General features: G+C 46.7%; 2 protein-coding genes across 2 annotated transcripts; one reads left to right on the forward strand and one right to left on the reverse strand.

The window, feature by feature from the left end:
- Nucleotides 1–15,348: 15,348 nt before the first annotated feature.
- LOC101758056 (heavy metal-associated isoprenylated plant protein 9) lies at nucleotides 15,349–17,550 on the forward strand. The gene is made up of 3 exons (XM_004979175.2): nucleotides 15,349–15,917; nucleotides 16,021–16,243; nucleotides 16,399–17,550. Exons 1-3 carry the CDS (start codon nucleotides 15,897–15,899, stop codon nucleotides 17,361–17,363), a joined length of 1,209 nt encoding a protein of 402 aa, XP_004979232.1. The 5' UTR covers nucleotides 15,349–15,896; the 3' UTR covers nucleotides 17,364–17,550.
- Nucleotides 17,551–17,826: 276 nt separating this feature from the next.
- On the reverse strand, nucleotides 17,827–22,421 carry LOC111258325. The gene is made up of 4 exons (XM_022829503.1): nucleotides 22,299–22,421; nucleotides 19,224–19,406; nucleotides 18,284–18,397; nucleotides 17,827–18,184 (listed from the first exon to the last, which is right to left on the reverse strand). Exons 1-4 carry the CDS (start codon nucleotides 22,419–22,421, stop codon nucleotides 18,182–18,184), a joined length of 423 nt encoding a protein of 140 aa, XP_022685238.1. The 3' UTR covers nucleotides 17,827–18,181.
- Between the last annotated feature and the right edge of the window lie 1,328 nt (nucleotides 22,422–23,749).

The raw sequence follows: 23,749 nt of genomic DNA on the forward strand, positions 1-23,749 counted from the left end.
TGAATACAGAAGGTCATACCATGATATCTCGTGCCAGCCACGTCATAGCCAGCTCATCACGCCAATGTGGCAGGAGTGACCGGACAGGAGGGCCGCGCGTCCCTCTTTTCCATCCTCCGTCATCTTATGATAATGGTTGGGTTCCCAAGCGCCATTTCGAGGAATGGTGCCATCTCCTTCTTTACACTAGGTGCATGTAAGTAACGGGAGTGTTCCCCCATTTACTCTGTCACCTCCTCGCCTTTCTTCTCCATTGCCAAAGTTTCAGCCTTCTCGCTCCCGACTATGCGCCATGTAAGATCCTACGCCCGCATACGCTGCTACTGAGCTTGCGCAAGGCCGCCTTCTCTTCCCAGATCTGCCACTGCTCTTTGTCCCTTGGCCCACTCCTTGCACCATCTGCTGCTCACCTACCCCCGAGCATTTGTGAGGGTCAATTGCACCGAAGCGGCGCGTCGCTGCCAAGAAGCCCAAGGCGAAGAAGAAGGACGCTGGAGCTGCCAGCCCACCATCCTACGATTGGGAGTGGTGCCCCTCATGATCAACCCAGAAGTGGCTGGAGGACCTCATATGGGACTGCGTGCTGCCAGACCAAGTGACCACAGGATGGCGGTCGGCCGTAGGTGAGGATTTCCCTACCCACGAGACCAACAAGGCCGTCATGTTCGAGTCTTTCTTCTTGTGAGGATTTGGTCTCCCCACGCAACCTTTCCTCCGTGGTCTTCTCTACTTCTATGGGATTGAGCTCTGTCATCTCAATCCCAACTCCATCCACTAGATCTCCATTTTCATTCATCTTTGTGAAGCATTTCTCGATATCGAGCCACATTGGGATTTGTTTCACTATTTCTTCCATCTGATGCCGTACCCCAATGCCGAGGCTCCCAATGTTGTGGGTGGAGCCAAAATCCAACTTCGGGAGAAGATCTCCCAGGAGTACATCTTGGTTTTGACTCTATCTACCAACAAGGGTTGGCATGAGGAGTGGTTCTACACCCCCAATCATGCTCCTACCATCCCCTGCAACATCAACGCTCGTCCTAAGATGAGGGACTGTTGGACCGAGTCCATTCGAGAGGAGAATATGGGGCAGGTGTGGGAGTTGGAGGCCATGATCAAGGACCTCAAATATCATGGCCTCAATGGGATGGGTGTGGTGACCAACTTTGCGTTCTGCCGCACGCAGCCAATGAAGGATTTTGTCCACCCGGCGTTCGAGTTCACCGGGGACATCGACACAAAGCGGGAGGTGCCCGAGATAGTGGACAAGGATGGCCTCTACCGTCATTTGAAGAAGTTCTTTGCCAACAACACACGAATGAAAAATCATGGCCACATGCTGCCACTCAGCCTATGCAATCCGCGCCCAGAGGTGAGTTTTCTACTTTTTCATATTCTTTTGATAAGATAGCATGTGCACCCATTGGGTGGGATGAACATATGCCTGTCAACAAATATGTACCTCTATTTGTTTTTATTTGCAGGGTTGCTAGCATTTGTCTCCAAAGCCCCTATCCCTGAGCATCCACGTACCCTTGACATAGCCACTAGCCAGCTCAGGGAGCTAGAGCTGGAGAGGCCAAAGAAGGCTAAAGCTGAGGCTGGTACTAATGGTGACAGCCCCCAAGCATCTTCCTCACCCCAGGACAAGGCTGTGCCGAGCGGCACGCGGTGGGCTTGTAAGGCACTGGCAGTTCCCTCGAAGAAGCAATAGCGATCAGCATCTCAGGGGCGGCCAACTGGTGGATTGCGGGTGAGGGAGCCATCCCCGCGCCGCGGGTGGTATATCTCTGTCACGTCCAGTGTTGACTGTTCTTAAGTGCCAAATCTATGCCGTCAACTCCTACATAAACACATAAAAGATGAGCATCATCAGTAGTGGTAGGAGTTATTACTAACAAATTCCACAAGTGTTGGTGAATATTTGTATATAGATCCATTAAGCGAGAAAATACACCTCAAGACCAAGGAAACACACTCTCAACCAATGAGGAGCAAGCACATGGATTTAGGGGCCCACAAATAGGAGTAAACCGAGTACATTCACCACCAAACACCCTGTACCCAAGTGTCGACCCACCTGGCAGCCACCCCGCCAAAGGGAGTTGCTAGAGGTGGTTGTAGGGGGTTGGACGAACCCCTAGTTCGACCGAACCACCCTAGCCTCTTCTTGCCTCCAGCTAACGTGTGGCACCTTTTACCAGTAACCCAATGACGGTTAGGGAAGATTCCCTGAATATCCTTGCCCTGAATCGACCCTTGGAGGCTATATAAGGAGGAGGAGAGCTCACCTCAACACACAACAACACCACTAGATCTTCCACTTGAAGAGTTAGTGCTCCACTCCATGGCGAAGCTCTATTTAGGCTAGTGCTTAGAATAGGGGGAGACTGAGAGAGAGGGAGTAGCTCGAAGGAGTGGTGAGTTCCTCAGTAGTCTGCTCCAGTCATGTACCTCTACGGACGTTGGCTTCCTTCTGAGTAAAGTAAGTATTCATGATTCCTTCTTCTGGTTTAGTACTTATTCTTAAGTGAGGTTATTTCTCTTACTTGCGAGTTCGTTACTCTATATATATATAGAGTGCCATAGTTTGCTACGGGTTGACAGACGTAGTTAGATTACGGTAGTAATCAGTAGCATAGACGTGGTGTCTAGGCTAAGGGTTATCCTTCATTTGCCCTATATCCCATGAGCAGCTAGAAGTAGGCTGTAAATGGTGACAACCCTATTGGTCCTTTGTAATCCTCAACATTTGGATATAGCGTAGAACTGCAGGCCAGAGTTGCCTCGTTAGCTAGGGGTAAGACGATGCCCAAAGTGAGTATCTTACCCACCAGATCGACCTTTAACTTACCTCAAGTACTATCCCTAGGAATCCTCTTTACCCTTCAACTACCTTTGTTTGGTTGGTTGTCCTTGGATATTAGAGTCATAGGTATACACACACGTTCACTTTGATTTAATACCCTTGGAATACTTTGAGGTGAAACCTACAACGGTATCTGTGTGCTTGCGGATTTACTCGCATCGTAATTATAACAATAAGCTTTTTGGCGCAGTTGTCGGGGAATGGTTTCTGTTTATCTACGACCCTTGTGGTCCTCATATCTTTTTGCTTTTCTTAATTTCTACCTTAACCCCCGCTACCCATGGAATATTATCCTCGTACACACCTTTTGACCCTTCAGAGTGAGTCTTTAGAGCCATCTTTTTTGGAACCCAATTCCTCATTCAGCTACGAGATTCATCCCTCACTCATAGAGCTAGTTCAGGAAAATTTCTTCTCGGAGTTAAGCTATGAGAACCCCTACCACCACCTGCGAGGGTTCGAGCACTTGTCTTCTTGCTAGAGAATATCCGGCTTCACACAAGACACTCTCAAGAAGAAGCTTTTCCTGTTCTCCCTCTCAGGGAAAGCAAGAAAATGGTACATTTGCTTAGAGGAGAGTGTGATCGATAATTGGGAAGAGCTGAGGGCTAGATTTTGCTTTCCCCTCTTTCCTCTATCCCGCATTGCCTCTTTGCGAGTTATGGTCCTCTGCTTCAAGCAGCGAAAGGAGGAATCACTAGGCGCAGCATGGGCCCGTTTCTCTGCTCTTACGCAGATTTGCCCAGTCTTATCCATACCCAACCACGTGTTGCTACAAAACTTTCAGTCAGGACTATCAAAGGACACTGGCCTGCAGCTTGGTGACCTCTCTGAAGGCTCGTTTTTGTTGATGGATTCGACAAAAGGGAGGGAAATCTTGGAGCATATCTAAGTGACTACTCCCCCAGTTGATCTGGATAATGATGCCCTGTTAGGAGGAGAGCATGTTGAGCAACCGAGGACTTTGTTAGCAGAGTTCAAGTTTTCATCTCAACTATATCTTAAATTCTACTGAAGATGCCTCTCCTGAACTGCACGAATCTTGGGGAAATAGTGCCACTTGCGAATCCTACCCCCAGATTCCCTTAAGGTGTTTTCTTCTGAAACTTTCCTCAAGGCCACATCTCAAGGAAGGTTGAGGAAGGAGTGTTTCAAAGAAGAGGATCATTCTTAATGAGTCATCTATTTCAACCACAACTTCCGGGAAGAGGTACCGTAGGAAGCCCATCATGTTCCTATGTCAAGGTAACATCCAAGGTGTTTCATATACACTATGGAATATGCCTCGACATTGACCACCGTATATAGTCCGTAGGGCTCATTCTTTTTTGTCAATGGATCATAGAGGCTGTACCGATTGAATTGAGTGAACCAAACTCACATTCTTATCCTCGATTACTGATCGATGCCAATAAGGTCAAGTGATTCAAAACTCACACCTTGTTCCTTGATTTTAATTGATGCCTAATAGAAGTGATATTCATATTTCAAATCAAATGAACTTCTATTGGAAGCTTAGGTTGGAATGCTTTGCCACCACGTTCATCTTGATGAAACATGAAGCCTTCTACCTAAGGAGGGGATGAGTTGAAAGAAACTCATTTCCCTTGCGATCCGAGCTCGAATCGTTCCTTTGGCCCACAGAGTTACAAATTGTCCTGCACTATGGGGCCATGAACGTTCTTGAGCTATTCTATCTGGAGATCAAGCCACTCACTCCATGAGCATGAAGTTTCGTTCCGATTCATCACATAGATCATGCTCATCCTAGATATTGTCCGTTGTGCTAAGGCACTACGTGTCGTACAATCATCTTAAGGTTTCCCATCATTGATGCCTGTTAGGATGGTTGTATATGGTTATGCTTTTTTATGATACCTATGCAGGGCTCATAGTTGTATTTTGTACTAACCTTGTAGCCAAGAGAAATTCGATCAACTCCAAATGGCGAAGCAAGGTGGACGTAGATGTTGTTGAGCATGGGATCAACATGAGATTCCCAAGATCATAAGCTTTCCTTGATTTTAAATAATCAACTTTATAAGGAAAGTTTATTCTTCGGGTATTCTCGGGGTGCCAACCTTTCAGGTTATGAGAGGCTACATCAAGAATGGAAGGAAGCGAGGGTGGAAATGAATCGAGGGGACGACATCACCACCGCGCAAGCACAATGAACATCATCAACGCATCATCGTCACATGGGGTGATCATAACCCACGATGGCTAAGGTATGTCATTAAGGTAAGTCCACCACCAGGATCTTTATAGAAATATAAGTCAGCTTAGATAAAAGTAAAGTTAAGCGAAGGTCAATGTCATTGACCCTAGCTCTATCCTAGATTTTACAAAAGTACTGGCACATATAGTGGTTGGGCCCACTCTTCCTGCTTTCCCCTTAGCTGCACAAACGCTCACGAGCAACAAGAGGCTCAACGGAGCCCAAGGGTTCGGCCGAACCACTCTGACCACCGCCACCTCCCAACCTTCGCGCAGACGCTCCTCCAACGTTCCTGGACTCATCCCTTGGCATCCCATTGGGTTTGAACACCAGAGGTGAGGAGTTCCTTCTTTAAAAACTGATCCTCCTCCTCTCCTTCTTCACTGTCATCTCCATCCAAAAACCCACCTAGATCCACACCAGCAAACCCTGCTCACCACCATGGCTAGGAAAGGCCTCGTTCTATTTGGCAAGCTGGGCTCCACATTTGATCTCGATCGGGAAATTGCTTCGGCTAATGCCATCAACCCCATCGGGGATCTGTCTATGGAGGAGGTCCGGACAATCGATATCGAGCCCCTTGCCATTCTACTGACCGATGGGAGAAGCAGGGGCGCGAGAGGTACTGTTGGGGGTTTGACCAAACCCCCAGTTTAGCTGAACTAGGCCGAGGCCGCCTCGGCCTTCCTCTTGACCGCGCGCTCACCCTCGCCAAGGAAGACACTTAAACAGAAGGCACATGCATTGAGTTCCTACACAAGGCCGATGACGGGCGAAACTCGTCGAAGGGAGTTGGTGCCACCCTACGGGATTGACATCCCGGGGCCCTCAAAGACCAGAGGACACAGCAGCACTAGACCAATGTCCTACTCGCTAGAGAAACCACTGCCGGTATCTCAGTTTCAGGTGTTTGGGGTGCGAACCATGGATGGTGGATGCGGAAAGGGAATCAAGCTTGCTCTCACACTTATGGAGAGTGAGCAAGTTGAGTTCTTCGGACGTCTCTGGGAGGCGGCAAGGTTAGGCGACATCTCTCACCGCCGCCAATCAGAAGGACGGGGGGCCAATTTCAGGGTAGTGATGAGAAATCTTCAAAGGCACCCACGGTTAAGCAGCTATCCTCCATGGTTGTAGACTTATGATTAAAAAATAGGATGCGTTAGCGGAGAGGAAAATAGAAATGGAAGAACTAAACGATGAGTTCCATACCCTCCGTTGTGGTCTTTGCGATAAGATAAAGTGCTTATATAAGACCATGGGGCATGAAGATCTTTACGATGCAGCTCCATAGACGTGCCCCTAGTATCCATCCCTTAGGCTCTTTAGTTAGGTTTATTTTCCCTTCATTTTTTTCAATCAGATTTGTAAGCACCTCCATTTTGAATTCAATAAAATTTTGACTCACCGCCATCCAACCTGGTGGAGTCCTTGTGCTACTTGCTTGTCTTTGTTGGAAGAAGCACATAGGTACAAACTAGTCTGAGGGAGAGCCACCGACTCTCCAGTGCTGACACGATGCACCAAACACCCACAAATAGAGCACACCACGATGCACCAGCACGTACAGAAAGAGGAGCTAGAGCTGAGCCCCTAAGGGTTTGTGGGTTCGGCCGACCCATGGGGAGGTAGGCCCATCTTCGTCCACCACGTCAGTTTGTCTCTCTTTATCCCTGATCTCCCTCATTCATGAGTTTGAGTGAATTTTGAATCTAATCCTTTAAATCAAACTCAAATAAAATGAATCCATTTGCTCCACCTGCTCTACATGTTTTCTATGGTTGGCTTGCATATGCTTTATTATGAACAAAAACATTTAGGATAGCATGCCTATCTAAGTAGTTGGTGTTTGAGATATGGTTTGATGATATGATCTTCACTCTTAATGTTTAAGTGCTTGGAAAATTTATTTAAAAATTTAAAAATCCTTTGCAAGCTCCTTTTTGATATGCCAAAACCCTACAAAAACCATATGATGAGTATCTTGAAAAACCTTATGCATATGCTGCTTATCTTTGTATTGAGCTTTGTCAAATTGTTGAGACCCTTGTGAGAATTCGTTTCATGCTTTCATGATCAAGATTCACATGCACACCATATACCCCTTTCCATGTTTCTATGGGAAGTTAGCATTGGACCATCCATCCATTCCACAAAATAAATACTCCACAATGTGTGTTGGTCTCTCTCTCCAATTATTGTTACAAAAGAGACATGGACTATCGAATATATATATATATATATACACACATATATATATACATATATATATATATGGACACATGAAGGTACAAGAAAAAGAAAAAGAAAAGAAAGATAGCCATGCTCTCGAAAGAAGTTACAAAGGGAGAGAGATCATACAAAAGGAGTTTTCATTTCGTATACCATCCACCATATCTATAAACATGCACATCTTGATCTGATCGTATGACTTGTTTTCTTCCTTGGATCTATTTTTTGACTTTGAAATAAATATGATACAAGTATTCCTTATCCTTCATACCCTACCTTGAACTCCACATATAGCCATCAGTAGAAGTAGGATGAAGAAAAGCAAGTCTAATGCCTTAGTGAGGACATATACGCATTGACTGATCTGAGAGAATCAAATGAGGAACTAAGAAGGGTCTGCTTTGAAAACTAATTGAAAAATCCCAAGCTACTTGACATAAGGAGTAAAGGTGACTTGATTAAGGATCATTCCATACCTCAACTACCCAAGATGGTATGATAGACACTTCAAAGTTCATAGGTGCAAGGTATGCTTTGGAATATCTCTTATGCTCGCTTCATACCTTTCAAAGTAATGTTTCACCTTAGTCCTTTGTGTGGGGGTGTTGTTGACGGCTCTTAAGTGTCAAATCTAGACCATCAAATCCTGCATAAACACATAAAAGATGAGCATCATCAGTAGTGGTAGGAGTAAACACACTACAAGTGTTGGTGAATATTTGTATGTAGGTCCATTAAAGGAGAAAACACACCTCAACAACAAGGAAACACACTCTCAACCAATCAGGAGCAAGCACATGGATTGAGGGCCCACAAACGGGAGTAAATATTGACGATTGTAAAGTACCAAATATGAATGTCTATATACTCAAGAATAAAGGAGGATTGGCATTTCTTACACGCATATTTGGTTTCGAATAATGTAGTTCCACTTGTCCTTGGAGATTATTTGGGTTTCAGGTGAAATAACACAAAAGGATTGAGAAAGCACACCCTATTATCCAAGAAACACAATTCCAACCAATGGGAGGTTGCCATATGTGCATCCCATGGACTAAAGGGACCACATAGTACCACAACCGCCTCAATCCAACGGATAACGCATACAACCATCATTGGGACGCACAAGGCAGTCACCCGGAGAAAGGGGATTGCGAGGAGGGCCCATAGAGGGTCGGTCGAACCGCCACTGCCTCCTCTCTTCTCCAGCCTCCACATGGAAATAGTTGATGGGCCCCCTATGTCGGTTATGGGATTTTCCTCGAAGATTCCCTGGCAGAACTGCCTCTTGAAGCCTATAAATATGAGGGTAGGGTATCCATTCTAGGACACACACCACAAGTGAATCATTGTCTCCCTCTTAGTTTCAAAGTTAGTGGAGTTAGGTTAGAGTAGCTCCACTTCATGTTCTAGGTCTCCTTGGAGTCTAGGGTATGGATCTTGTATCTTACTTTCCTAGGTTGACTTTATTCTATGCAAAGTATTCATCTTCCTTATATAGTGTTGTGCTTGGTTCTTATAAGCATGAGTTAGATATATACCCTTGCTATGTCGATGTGCTAGGCTTATACGCTCCTATGCTAGTCGTATACCCTTGCTATCATAGTGTAGGCCTATATACTCTCATGTGTGCCTTGAGACCATGCTTTAGCACATACTCTACGTGCGTATATATCTTGTATAGCTTAGTTGATCTATGCTACAGCATCGGTTTAATGGTCATGTTTTATGGTGGCTTCAACCATTGATACAATAGCCCGATATGGGTGGAGTGTTATTAACAATGCAAGCATGGTGCTTGGATTGCTTTAGCTTCAATGGATATGATTTGACCCCACGGGCCGCAGAGGTAAGCAGTAGGTGGTGACAGCCCTATTGGTCCTTCGTAATCCTCCACATTCGAGAACATTGTAGGAATTTGTAAATTAGCAGTAACTTTGTCGGGCGAAACCAGCACGGGTACTGTCTCCCTGTGTGTGCCTGGGTGCATAGGCCTGAGTCCTATGCAATGTGTATGTGGGTACATAGGCCTGAGTCCTATACAATGTGTATGGCCTGGGTGCCTGGCCGGAGTCACTTGTGAGAAGGGTACGATCTCATGTCGTTCCTCCTTAGATTACTCTCTCGGCAGTTGACCTAGCTTCCTTTGCACCATCTATGTCAAACGCTATGGCTCAGAAGACTCTTTGTGAGTACTCCGCTCCCTCAGCCTCTCAGGTGTAGAAAGGCTCTGAGGTGGACATGAGGAATGTCAACTTCGAGATAAAGATGGGTTTCATTACCATGGTGCAGGTTAGCCCATTTTGTGGGAATGCCAACGAGGACACAAGCGCCCATCTGCAGCAGTTCCTTGAGCTATGTAGCACCTTCACCATCAGAGGGGTGAGTAAAGATGCTATTCGTCCTCGACTGTTTCCGTTCTCTCTCCTTGGGAGAGCGCAGCAATGGTTCTATGTGAGCCGTACGGAGGTGAATACATGGGATAAATGCTCTGCGACATTCCTCGTGAAGTTCTTTTCGTTGGGCAAAACAAACGTCCTTCGTGGAAGGATTTCGAGTTTCCAACAAGCAGCTACTGAGTCAATTCCCAAGGTGTGGGAAAGGTTTCAGGAGTAAATCTTAACTTGTCTTCACCACAGGATGGATAAATGGCTCATTCTTCAGAATTTCTACAACGGATCGACTCCGACAGCCCAAGGCCATATTAATGCTGCTGCTAGAGGAGTCTTCTTCTCACTTACTATTGAAATTGCTACAACTTTGATCAAGAAGATGATCTCTAATCTAGGGTGGAGCGATGAGAGACTCCAACCCCAACAGAGAGGTACATTTACCATCAAGGAAGTGGACATGCTTACCGCTAAAAATGGATCTCTTCATGAAGAGATTGGATGACTACACCAAAGTGACAGCTGTCATGTCCAACATCGTCCAATCTATGGATCCTCGCATGGCATGTGAGGATTGTGGAAACACTATAGACTCGGGGAATAGCTTCCTGAGACTCAGGATGACGTATTATAAATGAACGGCAAGAACAACAACTATCATCCATAAGGAGTTCAAGGGTAGAATCAGCAACGTCCTTACCAAAAGGAGGTAACAATGGTAATTATTTCAATCCCAACCCACCCTGCTTCAGAGGTCTCATGTTTTGGCAAGCTAAGATCAATGAAACTCAACCATTACATTAAAAAGACGAGTAATGCTTTTCTGACATTTCACAGCCCCATCTCCAGGCTAGACACGCATGCTTTACATAGCACCCCTAATTAATAATGGTCAGTAGGTCATCCTTTATTCCCTTGCATGCATAATCACCGAACCCTACCGAATCAAAGGGGATTGCATAATTCTTCTGCATCGGCTACAGTCCATAAGCAAGCAGATCGGCCAAGCACAGCTGTCGGCCCTAGCTGGTCTCTCGAAGCCAAAAGCAGGTGTCAGAGCTAGCTCACATTCTCGAAATTCATTTCAACAACTAACCGTGTAGGGCCACAGAGCGTACCAAATGTTTATTCGAATCTAAGAAAAGAAGAACAATAAAATAAGCGAAAAGGAAGAAACTGCATGAACCAGTCAGCAATTCAGCATTATGTGTGATCACCAATATCTTTTTCTTATGACTCTGATCATTATGTTAATTCATGTCTGTTGCATTACGTAGCTAGGAACCAGCATTGAGGTCGCGAGGCTGTTGTTACAGTTGAAACAGTACCTGTCAGATGCATGCTTAGCTGCACTGCAACTAATCTACTTATTTAGCAGCTAGTAGCAACTAGGCTCACCTAGAGTGAGTGATAGCTTGACGATCCCGGCGCAAATCTGGTAGCCAGCTTGATTCGATCCAGTCTGCCACCCAGTTTTTCGAACCATGGAACTGTATGTATAGACCAACTAATCCACGAAACAAATTTGTCGCGTGTGGAGACCGACGGGCTGCACGCCTATGGAGTGTTCGCCACCACGGACTCCGTGACTCAAAAGAGGCACCGTCTGGTGCAATCGGTACGGTTTTTCTCAACCACCTTCACACCCCATGTCTGATGTCCCTGTCGTCTTTCATGCCATGTTTAGTTAGCTCCAAAATCCCAACTTTGACACTATGCAAAAAGAAGATTCCTCATCATATCAAACTTGCGGTACATGCATGGAGTACTAAATGTAGACGAAATAAAAAACTAATTGCACAGTTTTATTGTACTTTGCGAGACGAATCTTTTGAGCCTAATTAGTTAATATTTGGATAATAATTCACAAATACAAACGAAATGCTACGGTTGCGCATTTATGGTAAAATGTCAATTTTGCCACTTCCAAATTGGGAACTAAACAAGGCCTACGTCTGAGCCAGCAAGTGGATTACGAAGGAAACCAGCACTGCACGCACACGCACACGTAGAGAAAGAGGTTTCAACTTAGAAATTAATGCAGTTCGAGAACACAAAGACACCAATCCATGCCAGTATTCTGTATAGATTGAGGTCCATCGATCGTGTTCCCGAGGTCTCAACTTTGAGTCTATTTCACGAATCTGCCTGCGTCATCATCCGTCAGTCAGAGCCGTGGAGGTTCAAAAAACTGCAGCGCTCGTGCCAGCTCTGTGTCGGTCATACAGTAGTAGCGTTTCTTTTTCCTTCGCCGGATGGGTCGGTCGGCGTGGGGCCTTTGGGGTTAATTAACGCAGATTGCTCGAAAAAAGTCTCCCGTGGCTGAGGCAGCAACTCCTTGACCGCAGGTCTGTTGCACTGCATGCATGCGTACTATGCCGTGGAAAACCTTGCCACTGCATTTGCATGCACTGCATGCATGTGAATTGTGCTCCAGTAAAAAAAAAGATGACAAGAAACAGCGAATCTTAAGATCGAACTGATGGCTTCCGTGGTACCCTTCAACTCAACAGGCAGAGGAGCTCTCGTCATACACAGAGACCGGTTGGTTCACTGCGGGAGAACGAACCTTTCATCTACTGCATTATTGTCGGTTGCAAATAGATCTGGTACTAATGTGAGCATTAGTATTGGACCTAACGGCTAGTTCCTTAAGAGCCACTCATGACCCCCTTTAGTACCGGTTGGGGACTCCAACTGGTACTAAAGGTTGCACATTAGTACCAATTGGAGCCTCCACCCAGTACTAATGTGCCACCAGGCCTTTAGTACCGGGTAGAGGATCCACCCGGTACTAATATGCAACCTTTAGTACCGGGTGAAGCCTCCACCCGGTACTAACTTCCCTCCGATAAATCCGTCTTTTTCTTCCTCCTGCCCGAGCCATTCACCATAGCTTGGGCTTCATCCTATCCATGGCGCCATAGGGGAGGTGCTGCCGGATTGAAGACATTTCGTGGGGATTTCACTCATTCTAAGTATTCTAATGGTTAGAAACTTCATGCTCCCTTGATTCATGGTTAGTATACTAAGTTTTATGATTTAGAGCTAGAGTAATTTGCGATTTTTAGAATAAGGTACAATGGAGAAATTTTAGAAAATCAAACAGAAAAGAAAAAATAAATTAGTACCGGTTGGTCTCCCCAACCGGTACTAAAGGACCCCTTTAGTACCGAACTAGCAATACCGGTTGCGTAAACAGTACTGAAGGGGGATATGAATTGGTATTGATGGCGCTTTCTCAGCAGTGGTTGTTCTCAGCAAATCTACAACTACTGTGCATGTGCAGTACGTTAAATAGATGTGCCCACGCAACGTCCATATACTGACAAAAGAGCCTCGAACTTGGTAGCGAGTGCCATCTGAGTCCCCGAACTCTTAAATGTACATCCACGTCCCTAAACTTGCTAATCTACACACGTGAGCCTCAAATCGCCGGTACCCACATTAAACTGCTTGTGTGGCATGCTGATTGTGTAATGATGTGGACATGACATATGGGGCCCACAGGTCAGGTCCATCTTCTCTCATGCTTTGTCTTCCGCTTTCCATTATGTGTCTCTCTCTCTTGCCACAATGCCGCCGTCCAAGCTCGCTCTGTCCACCGCACCACACGACCTCACTGCCGGCGCTCGCCCCGATCCAGTGCCGGCCAACCTCACTGCCGGGCGAACCCACCACCGCGCCGCCGGACCTCCCCCTCGACGCGGCCTCCTCTCGTGCTCGTATCGCGGCGGCACAGCCAATGGTGTCCCCAGCATCGCCACTCGCGAACGTGGCGGCCTTCCCCACTGCGCCACACCGTCTTGTGCGCCGTGCCTCCCTGACCACACCATCAGCATCCCACACAAGCAGTTTAAGTTCAGGTGTGTGGATTAGCAAGTTTAGGGATGTGGATGTGTATTTTGAGAATTCGGAGACCTAGATGACACCGTTGCCAAGTTCGAGGACCGGCCGTACATTTTACTCGTGATGAAATGAAGAGCAAGGAATGGTAGATAAGAGAATATTGTGGTACAACACTAGGACTGCACAAGTTTGTCCAATTCCTGCAAGTGCCTGATTATTCCCGCAGCTGCCGTGCCCTTGGGCCCTTGTTCACTTCCCACAAAACTCCCAACTTTGGCACTATGCAAAAAGAAGATTCCCCATCACATCAAACTTGCGGTACATGTATGGAGTACTAAATGTAGACGAAATCAAAAACTATTTGCACAGTTTTGTTGTACTTTGCGATACGAATCTTTTGAGCCTAATTAGTCAATATTTGGACAATAATTCACAAATACAAACGAAACGCTACAGTGTTGCTACAGTAATTTAGCACCTCCCAAATTCGCGAAGTAAACAAGGGCTGGGTCAGTTAACCTTTGTGTAGTAGAATACTCCTGAAAGTTGATGAGCGTTGAACATGGTGATGGAGGTAGATGCCAAAGGTGAGGTTAAGGGGATGTCTGGAAAGTTTAGTTCGTATTCGTATCGGATATTCGAATGGTAATTAGGATAACTAAACATGAGCTAATTACAAAACTAATTGCAGAACCGCTAGGCTAAATCGCGAGATGAATCTATTAAGCCTAATTAATCCATCATTAGCGAATGTTTACTATAGCATCATATTGTCAAATCATGGACTAATTAGGTTTAATGGATTTGTCTCGCGATTTAGTCTAGGGGTTGTGAAATTAATTTTATAATTAGTCCATATTTAATACTCCTAATTAATGCTAAACATTTGATGTGACAGGGGTTAAAGTTTAGCCTGGCAACACCTCCTAATTTTTCGCCAAAGTCTACTGATCGACTAAGGAAAACTGTCTTCGCCAGTTGGCTTGCCAGTTATGGTGCAAGATTGCAGGTTATTTGTCTGCAGCGATACACATATTCTCCAATTTATTCTCGTGACCAACCTGAATTAATGCGCACAAAATCTGATGTGAGAGATCCCAATAGAAAGAAGCATGGATGCATTGCATAAGAAAAGAATTAGGCCATAAACTTTCCAACAAATTGCTGTCACTGTCAGGTAATCCAAGGTGGTGAGTCATCGTGAAGTGGATTCTTAACACTTAAGAACAAAGCAAAGCAAAAGGGCCAGCAAACCCTCCAAAGTCCCACCCAACATACCCATGTGACCCTGCATCGGTACTCTCTCTCTCGCGCGCGCGCGTCAGGGTGCAGGATGCAATGGATGTCGCCTTTTCCGAAATCATCTCGTCCTCTTTGTGCTCCAAACTCCGAGCTAACATTGAATATTTGGAAAGTTAAAAGAAAGAGAAAAAAAGGTATCTGGGCAGCCGGCCATGAGAAAGTTAATCCTCCCCCGTCACAAAGAGTAGCATCGATGTACCTTATTCAAAAAAGGTATCGATGTGCACTTTTCATGCACACTTGGCAATCACTTCTAGACGAAGTATTTCAGGACATTGGGAAACCGTCTGCCAGTCCTAATTTTGGAGTACTTTCTAGAAGTTATCTAGGGCGACCCCTAATCCTCCAACAAGTGGAGAAAAGGAACCATTTCCTTTTCATCAAACTTGACAAACCCAATCTTGTAGTCAAAACTTCAATTTGAATGCAAATTTCTGCAAGAAGGCAAATAATTCATCCATGGAGCCTATATAAGCATGTCCCCTCACCACATTTTTCCTCCCCCTCCACTCGATTCTCCATCTCTCTACACACATCTCGGAGTGCACGGAGCCACGGACTCGTAGCACTACCGGCGTCGCGGCTTCCTAGGTTCTCCTTGCGGACAGAGCGAGAAACTGAGAGAACAAAGAACGAAGCTGCTGCTGCCGCTGTAAAAGAGAGAAACAGTATAGGTTGTCGCCCAAATCGCAAGCTTTGCTTGGATCTACAGAGATACAGTACTCTCTTTGCATAGGGGCGAGTATTATTCAGTCAGTAATAGGTGGATCGATCGGGCTGCATGCGTGAATCCATGTGCATGGGAATCCGCGAGACCTTATTTTATTCCGAGCAAACTGATTGCCGCAGGCAGGTTCTAGCTACCGACTATCTCTCTCTTCACCGTTTGAGTCCTGGTATAAGAGAGGAGCAGCTCCTGGCCATTGCTCATACACTATCCTGATCAAGGCGTCTCCTTCATTGACTTTCTTATTTGGTTGATCGGTCAAATTAGCTACTCATTCTCCCTCCGGCCTTTAAGCCACACTTGATCATCACCATGGGAGAGGAAGTTAAAAAGGTAAATGCTGCTACGAATATTGGCCAACTAGTTTCAAATCATGCATTTTGTTAGTTTAGTTGATTGTTTGATCCGTGATAACTTATAAATTATGCACATGCAGGTGGAGGAGGCAATGGTGGAGGAGCCGAAGAAGGAAGAAGCTCCAGCGGCTGTGCCGGAAGCAGAGAAGAAGGAAGAGGCGGCTGCAGCAGAAGGTGGGGAGAAGAAGAAAGAGGAGGCAGCCAAGGAGCCACCGCCGCCACCTCCTCCATGCATCCTCGGCATCGACCTGCATTGCACCGGTTGTGCCAACAAAATCAAGAGATGCCTCCTCAGATGCAAAGGTAACTAACCTTTTCATTTTTCCTTTTTTTTGTTACTTTTCTTTCTTTTGTTCTGCACTGGGCAACTGATCACGATTAATTAATGGATTATTAATCAAAAAATTTGTGGATCGGACTGGATGCTAGAAAGCTGATGTTTAACGGCTGACGTGTAGGAGTGGAAAGGGTGGAGGTGAACATGGCGCAGAACCAGGTGATGGTGAAGGGCATCGTAGATCTGCAGGGCATCTGCGAGCGCCTCCGCAAGAGGACCATGCGCAACGCCACCGTCATATCCCCGCCACCTCCTCCTCCCGCAGAGGCCGACGCAGCAGCCGCCCTTAAGGAGGAACCGGTCGTCGTTCATTCGCAGGTGAGCGAGGTGACGACGGTGGAGCTCTTCGTCAACATGCACTGTGAGGCCTGCGCGCAGCAATTGCAGAAGAAGATCCTCAAGATGAGAGGCGTCAAGAGCGCAGACGCTAACTCCGGTGCCGGCAAGCTCACCGTTACCGGCACCATGTCAGCCGATAGGCTCGTCCAGTACATCCACCGACGCACCGGCAAGCTCGCCACTGTCGTGCCCCCGCCACCGCCTCCTGAGCCCCCAAAGGAGGAGGAGCCAAAGAAGGAGGACGGCGACAAGAAGCCCGAGGAACCGCCCGCAGAGGGCGCCAACAACAAGGAGGAACAGGAGAAACCATCGGCGGAAGACGCCGCCGAGAAGAAAGCCGCCCAGGGAGAAAAGAAAGAAGACGGGAACGCCAAGCCGGAGGATGGTGCTAAGAAGAAGGAAGGCGGCGGCGATGAGGAGAAGGCAAAGCCTGAGCTGCTGGCCGTGGACGGGTTTCCGCCGGAGGAGATGATGAAACGGATGATGTACTGGCCGTACTCACACAAGCACTACTACAACCCTCAGGTAGACGAAGAGGCTATGATGGCAAGGAGGGTGTCCATGGTGCACCCCTACGCCATGTCCATGATGCAGTGGGCGCCTCCGCCTCCAACGCCGCCGCCACCCGCACCAGTGGCGGCTCCTCCGACTATGTACCAGTACTACAACTACGGCATGGTGGAGCAGCCAGCACCGGCGCCGCAGTACTTCAGCGACGAGAACCCTAACGCATGTGTCATCTCATAGCTCCATGGATGACAATAGCAGGAATGATCAACGATGGTGGCACGGCATCTTGCTTGTATACTAGTATAACGAGCTATTAGCTTGAATGGAGGCCAGCCCCGGGTTTCGCTCCAAATATATTCATCTTGCCATGATATATATGTAGTATACAGTATCAACATAAGTGATCGCGGCAATTATTTACTCCCTCCGTTCTATTTAACCGTTCTATATTAAAGTTGTCATTCTAACTTTTAAGGCTGGTCGTTTCAGCCGGAATGGATTCCGGCCAGGATTACTTCCAGGCCCAGTTTGAGTGATTCCACCCGTGTCACTCAATTCGGTCAGGATTTAATCCTACCAATCCACTCAAAACAAACAGGTCAATCCATCTGGCAGAGATGGAATCAATCCAGATCAATTCAAAACAATACATCAAATATGTACAGATCAACAGAGCCATTCCAGCATGAGTCACCGTAGATCCACACATATGAAACAGAGCCATTCCAGATCAATCCAGGTCAATACAAATTTGTTCTTGAACATTTGTATTCAACAGAGCAATTTCACCAATACAATACATCAAATTTGTCCACTGAGCTAGCAGTAGGCCGGTGTCTGACATTTGGATATGGAGCAAGCACCTTTTTATATTTTATAAAATAAGACAAAATTGAAATTAGCTACACAATGACAACAGCATACGAGTCACCGCAAATCCATGTTAACGAAATGGAAGCATAAAGGTATGCAGTCTGCTAACTTCATTAGTTCATTCCAAATAGAACTGTGCGCACATCTCACTTCATTAGGACTGCAGAATGTTAGCTTGCAGCTCACTTGGGAAGGAAAAACAAAACAAAAACACTTTTTTATGAAAATAACAAACTGCATTTCGACTGCTATATCGTCAAGGATTAGGTATTGTATTTTCTTACCTTGAAAGCATTAGGAATTGTAGCCCCTATCTTGTCAAGGATGATACCTCCTGATAGAGTTCCAAGGATTCCACACACTATAGTTATTCCACCAAACATAAGATCTGCACTCGCCTGATGAAAAAAATTCAATGAGAAAGGTTACACAATGAACAGAGAATGTACTCAGTTGTGATATTGTGAAATAGAGTATTAATCTAGATCAGCGCTAAACTGGACTTAAATTGTGCTCCATCGAGATTGAACAGTCTTATTTAAATAAGAAATGTACAATGGTCACACATCTAATATATGATTATATGTAATATGCCAAGATATTGCCACATGTGATAGTTTAAGAATAGTTAATACCAATCCTCAAAAAATCTCAGACGGACACAATGACTGAAATCAAAACATTCACAGCAGTACAGCCAATTTTCGAAATTTCGCCCATCCTCCAGTTAATACCCCAAACAAATCGCAAAAACAAACTGTGCTAAAAGTTGGAAAATAAAGTGCGCTACAGAACTCCGCTTCCTACCAAATTAATCCGTAAAATCTGGATGGACATGGACTGTACATCCGCAAAAGAAAGAAACATTTGGATCTGGGGGGAAAGACCTGTTCCCCCGGTTACAGAAAGGGGTCACATACATGAACTGCGCCTATCGATGGAATTAAATAATGTTTCAACCTCACCGCAAAGAGGGAGAGGGAGATCAGCCATGCATCTTATCCAGAACCAAAACAGAATAAAAATCAAATCTTTTTCCACAAAACAATCTAGAGATTCAGGGTCAGGAATCACAGCCCACCCCCGACAACCGGTGATTGCCCATCCATCAATCGAAGAACGCGAATCCTCGATGAGAGTTTCGGGCACGCAACTAAGAACAAGAAATTACCCAATCGTGGAACGAGGAATTCATAGAGAGAGAAAAGCGATGGTGGCGCTCACCTCCGAGGAGAGACGGGAGGAGGTGGTGGAAGGGCGGTGCCCCTTCTGGTGCGGCAACGCGCCATGGCCGTCCCTCTCTCCCCCGCGCCGCCAGAGCTCTCCCCGCCCCGTGGAGTCGCGGAGGATTCGTTCCGGAGGGGAGGGGACGGGGTCCACCAACCGAACAACAATTTCAATTGACACCTGATTTCATTCCGGCCGGACCAAACCGTCCAAACAGCCCTCGTCCCGATCAGTTCAGGCCGAAACGAACGGGTCCTCATGGAATTTAAACTATTTTATGTTTGATAAAAATTATAGAGAAGATTACAAAAGTTTATAGCACCGAATAGATATACTATGAAAATATATTTAATAAAGAAACTAATGATACCTATTTAGTACTTTATTGTATAAATTTGGTCAAACTTGAGATGTTTTGACTCTCCAAAAAAGTTAGAATGACTAATAATTTGGAACGAAGGGAATATTAGCAATTTGAATCAATCTATGTGTGGTATATAAGTGTTTGTCCTTGCAAAAGATAACAAAAGGCAAAGCAAGGGACCACAGAGCAAAGCATGTTTGCCATGGGAACTATGTTTGTGTTCAAGAGGTCGCTCACGTCTATTAGGCTAACTGTCTGTGATGGTCCTAGGCCACGCTAGCGGCGCACCGGCGAGCTTCGGATAGAAGTTGCATTGCCGACAGCGGCGACGGCTTGGGTAGGAAGAAGAATAGTAGTAGCACTATTAGAAATAGTAGCTTCAATGACGTTTTGCGTGCGACATTCTAGAACTTCGTCACTGAACATGCCACATCTATGAGGAAAATCTCAAGTTTGTCATAGATCATCAGCCGGAGCCCTCGGCCTCTATGGAACAACATCTCATATTGTCACAAAACGGTGCGCCACCAACATCTCGGATCTGTGATGCCAGCGACTCGTCATAGAATCGGTGGGCCACATGTAGCGTTGGGACCTATAGGTCCACTTGTGATGCCAAAGGGTCCAGCGTGTCTATGTGGCTGCCGCGTGTAGCAACGAGGACTCGCCGGTCCACACGTTAGGGTCATGGGTCAAATATGTCAACGTGGGCTCAATTAGAAAGGTGGGACCTGGTCATCAACGTGTATGAGTGCGGGCCCAGCAAGCCGACATGGCTAACACGTGTAATTGTAGGTCCCGGTTGACTAGTCCAACATGTCTACGTGGCAGCCACGTGTAGTGACTGGGACCCAACGGTCCACATGTCGTGTGGGTCAAATATGTCAACACGGGATCCACTGGAGAGGTGGGACTTGGCCGTCCACGTGTACGAGTGTGGGCCAGCAGGCTGACGTGGCTAGCATGTGTAAATGCTGGTCCCATTAGGTCGGTCCCGACAGTCCACGTCTATGCGCACTAGGTGCAGAAGGTAGTCGTGGCAGCCACGTGTAGATATAGGGCCTTTTTGCCCGGTCCAGTGTGTCCACATCATGGCCACGTGTGATGATGGAGCCTACAGATAATAAGGCCTTGGTGTGTTTCGAGTCAAGACCAAGATGAAATTGCTGCGGAGCTGGTCTAGGTTTGAGTGAGCCACCATGATCCACTCGATCTAGCCCAAGAAGAGAAACAGACCCACATTGAATAGTAGCTCTGTCGAACGAGCACTAAAAAGTTAGCTAAAATTTTGCTGCCGCACGGTTCGAATACATGCCAAAGGCAGTGCGGCAGTTGCTATCCACCGCTGCTTTACTCAAGTAGTTTCGACTAACTCCACACTCGCATTCTTTTTGAACACTCAAGTACTCACACACGGCCGCGACGGTTCCCGAAATATTCAAAACTTATTTCACAAATAAAAAAGTCACCGAGTGTAACATCCCACTTTTTAGAGTATTTAAAAATATAGACTTTTTTAAATTTTTCTTTAAATACAAACTAAACTCCTTTTCCTGAAATATTCAAAACTTATTTCACAAATTAAACTATACATTTAACCTACATATCTGATGCATTTTATTGCTTACATTAGTATTCTAAATCCAAGCATCAAATCCTAGAAATACCATCATGAAAATCTCTCTCTTTTTCTGAAGCCCTAGGTGTAATATTCAGATTTAGTTTATATATTAAATTTAACCAAATCCCTATAAGGTTCCTATCCAATGCTAGTTATATTCAAACATCACCAAACCTTAATTTCTTCCAAAAGCCTCATTTCTATGTCGTATCACAACCTAGACTCCAAAACCTAATCAAATTTGAAACCTAATTCAAATTTGGTTTCAAACTCAAGTCAAATAAATAGAAAACCCTTTCAAGTCACATACGGGCCGGCAATCACCATTCCGGCCTACCTCCCCATTCAGCCCAGCAGCCAGCCCACCTCTTCTCCCTCTCCTACTGGCCCAGCTCCAGCCCAATTCCCACGAACCAACTAGGCCGGCCTGCTCCACACTGGCCCAGCCGACCCCGGTCACACCGTCTTCTTCCCCTCGCTCACTAGTGCCGCTGCTATCCGACGCCCGCTGCCGTGCCACCACCGCACCACCGCCGCATTGCCACGCCAGACTGGTGCCGCCAACATGAGCAGCCCCCCTCGCTCGCTTCGCGCCCAAGCATTCCTCCCTCCTCTCCTCCTTAACCAGTCCCGACCAATGCACGTTCGCACTGTTGTCAGCACGCTGCCACCGCACGCCTTCACCGCGACGCTGTGCCACCTCACCATGCAGCCGCGCCAATGCTTCCCCCCTCCCACTCATTGTCGTATTCCCCAAGCTAGCCATTCCTCCTCAGACGCCGCCATCATTACCACCGCTAGTTCCTTAACCCTCTCCGACAGGTCTGATCCGCCAGCACGGCCACCCCTATCCACCCCTTCCTTGGCCAGCAAGCAAGCTACCATCCCTATCCCCCTCCCCAGCGACGTGGCCACCGCACCACGCTCCGCTCGGCTTATAAAAGGCACCCCTCTCCCCCTCCAGCACCCCACACTGAGCTAGCCACTCCTTTTCTTTTCCTCCTCGCGACCGAGCTCCTTCCTTTCCCCCTCTAAGCCCCACACCAGCACCATGCTACTCGCCTCGCGCCCCGCTCCCTCCTGGTACCAGTCGTGACACTGGAGGTGGCCGGAATTGCGATTCTGGTGCTGCTCCGGCTGTCTCGTGGTGGCTGCGATGGTGGAACGATGGCACCGCCTGGGCGTCCGAGCTGGAGGGGAATGCCCCCATCCTGCCCCCGTTCCCCCTCCATCCCCCTTCCCTCTTCCACTTACACCGCTAGGTGGACCTTCCCCCATACGCCATAAGCCCTGACGTCCACATCCCCCTTCCCCCTCCATGTGCACGGCGCACAAAGACCATCCCCCTAGCTGTAGGGATACGAGGTAGGCTACGCTAGTGCAAAACAAAATTTTTCTACTGCGTAAACTAGGAAAACTGCCATATATGGATCATGGAATTACCACTAAACGCGCAGATGCGGAAGTTGATGAAGCGCGTCGGGGCAGTGTAGTCGATCACACGTCGACGTCGAGCAGCTCCTCAGCAGCCACGTGCAGCAGCATCCTCCTCGTGCGCCGACTCGTTAGGTTCCTCGTCAGCTCGTCAGGTTCCTCGTCGGAGCTCTCGTGCGGCGGCTCATCCAAGTGCTGCAAATGCAACACCTTCAAGGTATCCACACATACGGGAAGGAAGTGTTGCAAGCCGGACTGCTAGGTCTACGATTTGCAACAAAGGTGAGGGCGTGGGAGGGGTGCGGCTGTGGTTCGGCAAAAAGGGTTAAACCCTAGGGTGCCCCCACACCCATCAATATATAGGGGTTCCTAATAGGCCTTTGGGTCCAAGGCCCATTAATACTCCAAAACCTGGTCAAATTCAGATCATATCCAAATTGGGCTTACAACCCTTTAAGTGTGTGACCCTATAGGTTCATATACGTATAGACATGGCCCGAGTACTCCTACTCGGCCAATAGTTAGTAGCGGCCTCTAGCAAAACATGGTAACTCCTATACGCATACAAAGATCATATCAGACGAACCATCACAACATCACAAACATGTTATTCCCTTTGCCTCATGATATTTAGTCTAGCTCCAAGCCGACCACTCTTTCTCGATGTTGTGATTCGGAATCCCTTTCTACGTTAACTCTTAACCTCACGTAGCATGGCCATGCATTTTCGAATCCGATCACTCGAGGGGTCTAGAGATATCTCTCTCAAATAGAGAGGGGCAAATTCCATCTTAACAGACCATGCCTCACAACATGCTTCTTGACAAACCTGAAAGGTACCTTCATAACTACCCAGTTACGGTGTAGCGTTTGATAGCCCCTAAGTAAGTCGATCCACATCTTGAGAACATGCGATAATCTCAGGTCTAAGAACAAAGCGTACACGTTGTGTAAAGAGAGAACTATGTAACTCGCGTTGGGTCAGTCTTAACACATGTCTCTACACGTGCCCACATTATTAGTTTGATATCTCCATGTCAATGACTTGTGAAATATAGTCATCAACTAATACATGTGCTAGTCTAATATTCATGTGTGTCCTCA

This window comes from Setaria italica, chromosome VIII (assembly GCF_000263155.2).
Source record: "Setaria italica strain Yugu1 chromosome VIII, Setaria_italica_v2.0, whole genome shotgun sequence".
Classification (NCBI taxonomy): Eukaryota; Viridiplantae; Streptophyta; class Magnoliopsida; order Poales; family Poaceae; genus Setaria; species Setaria italica.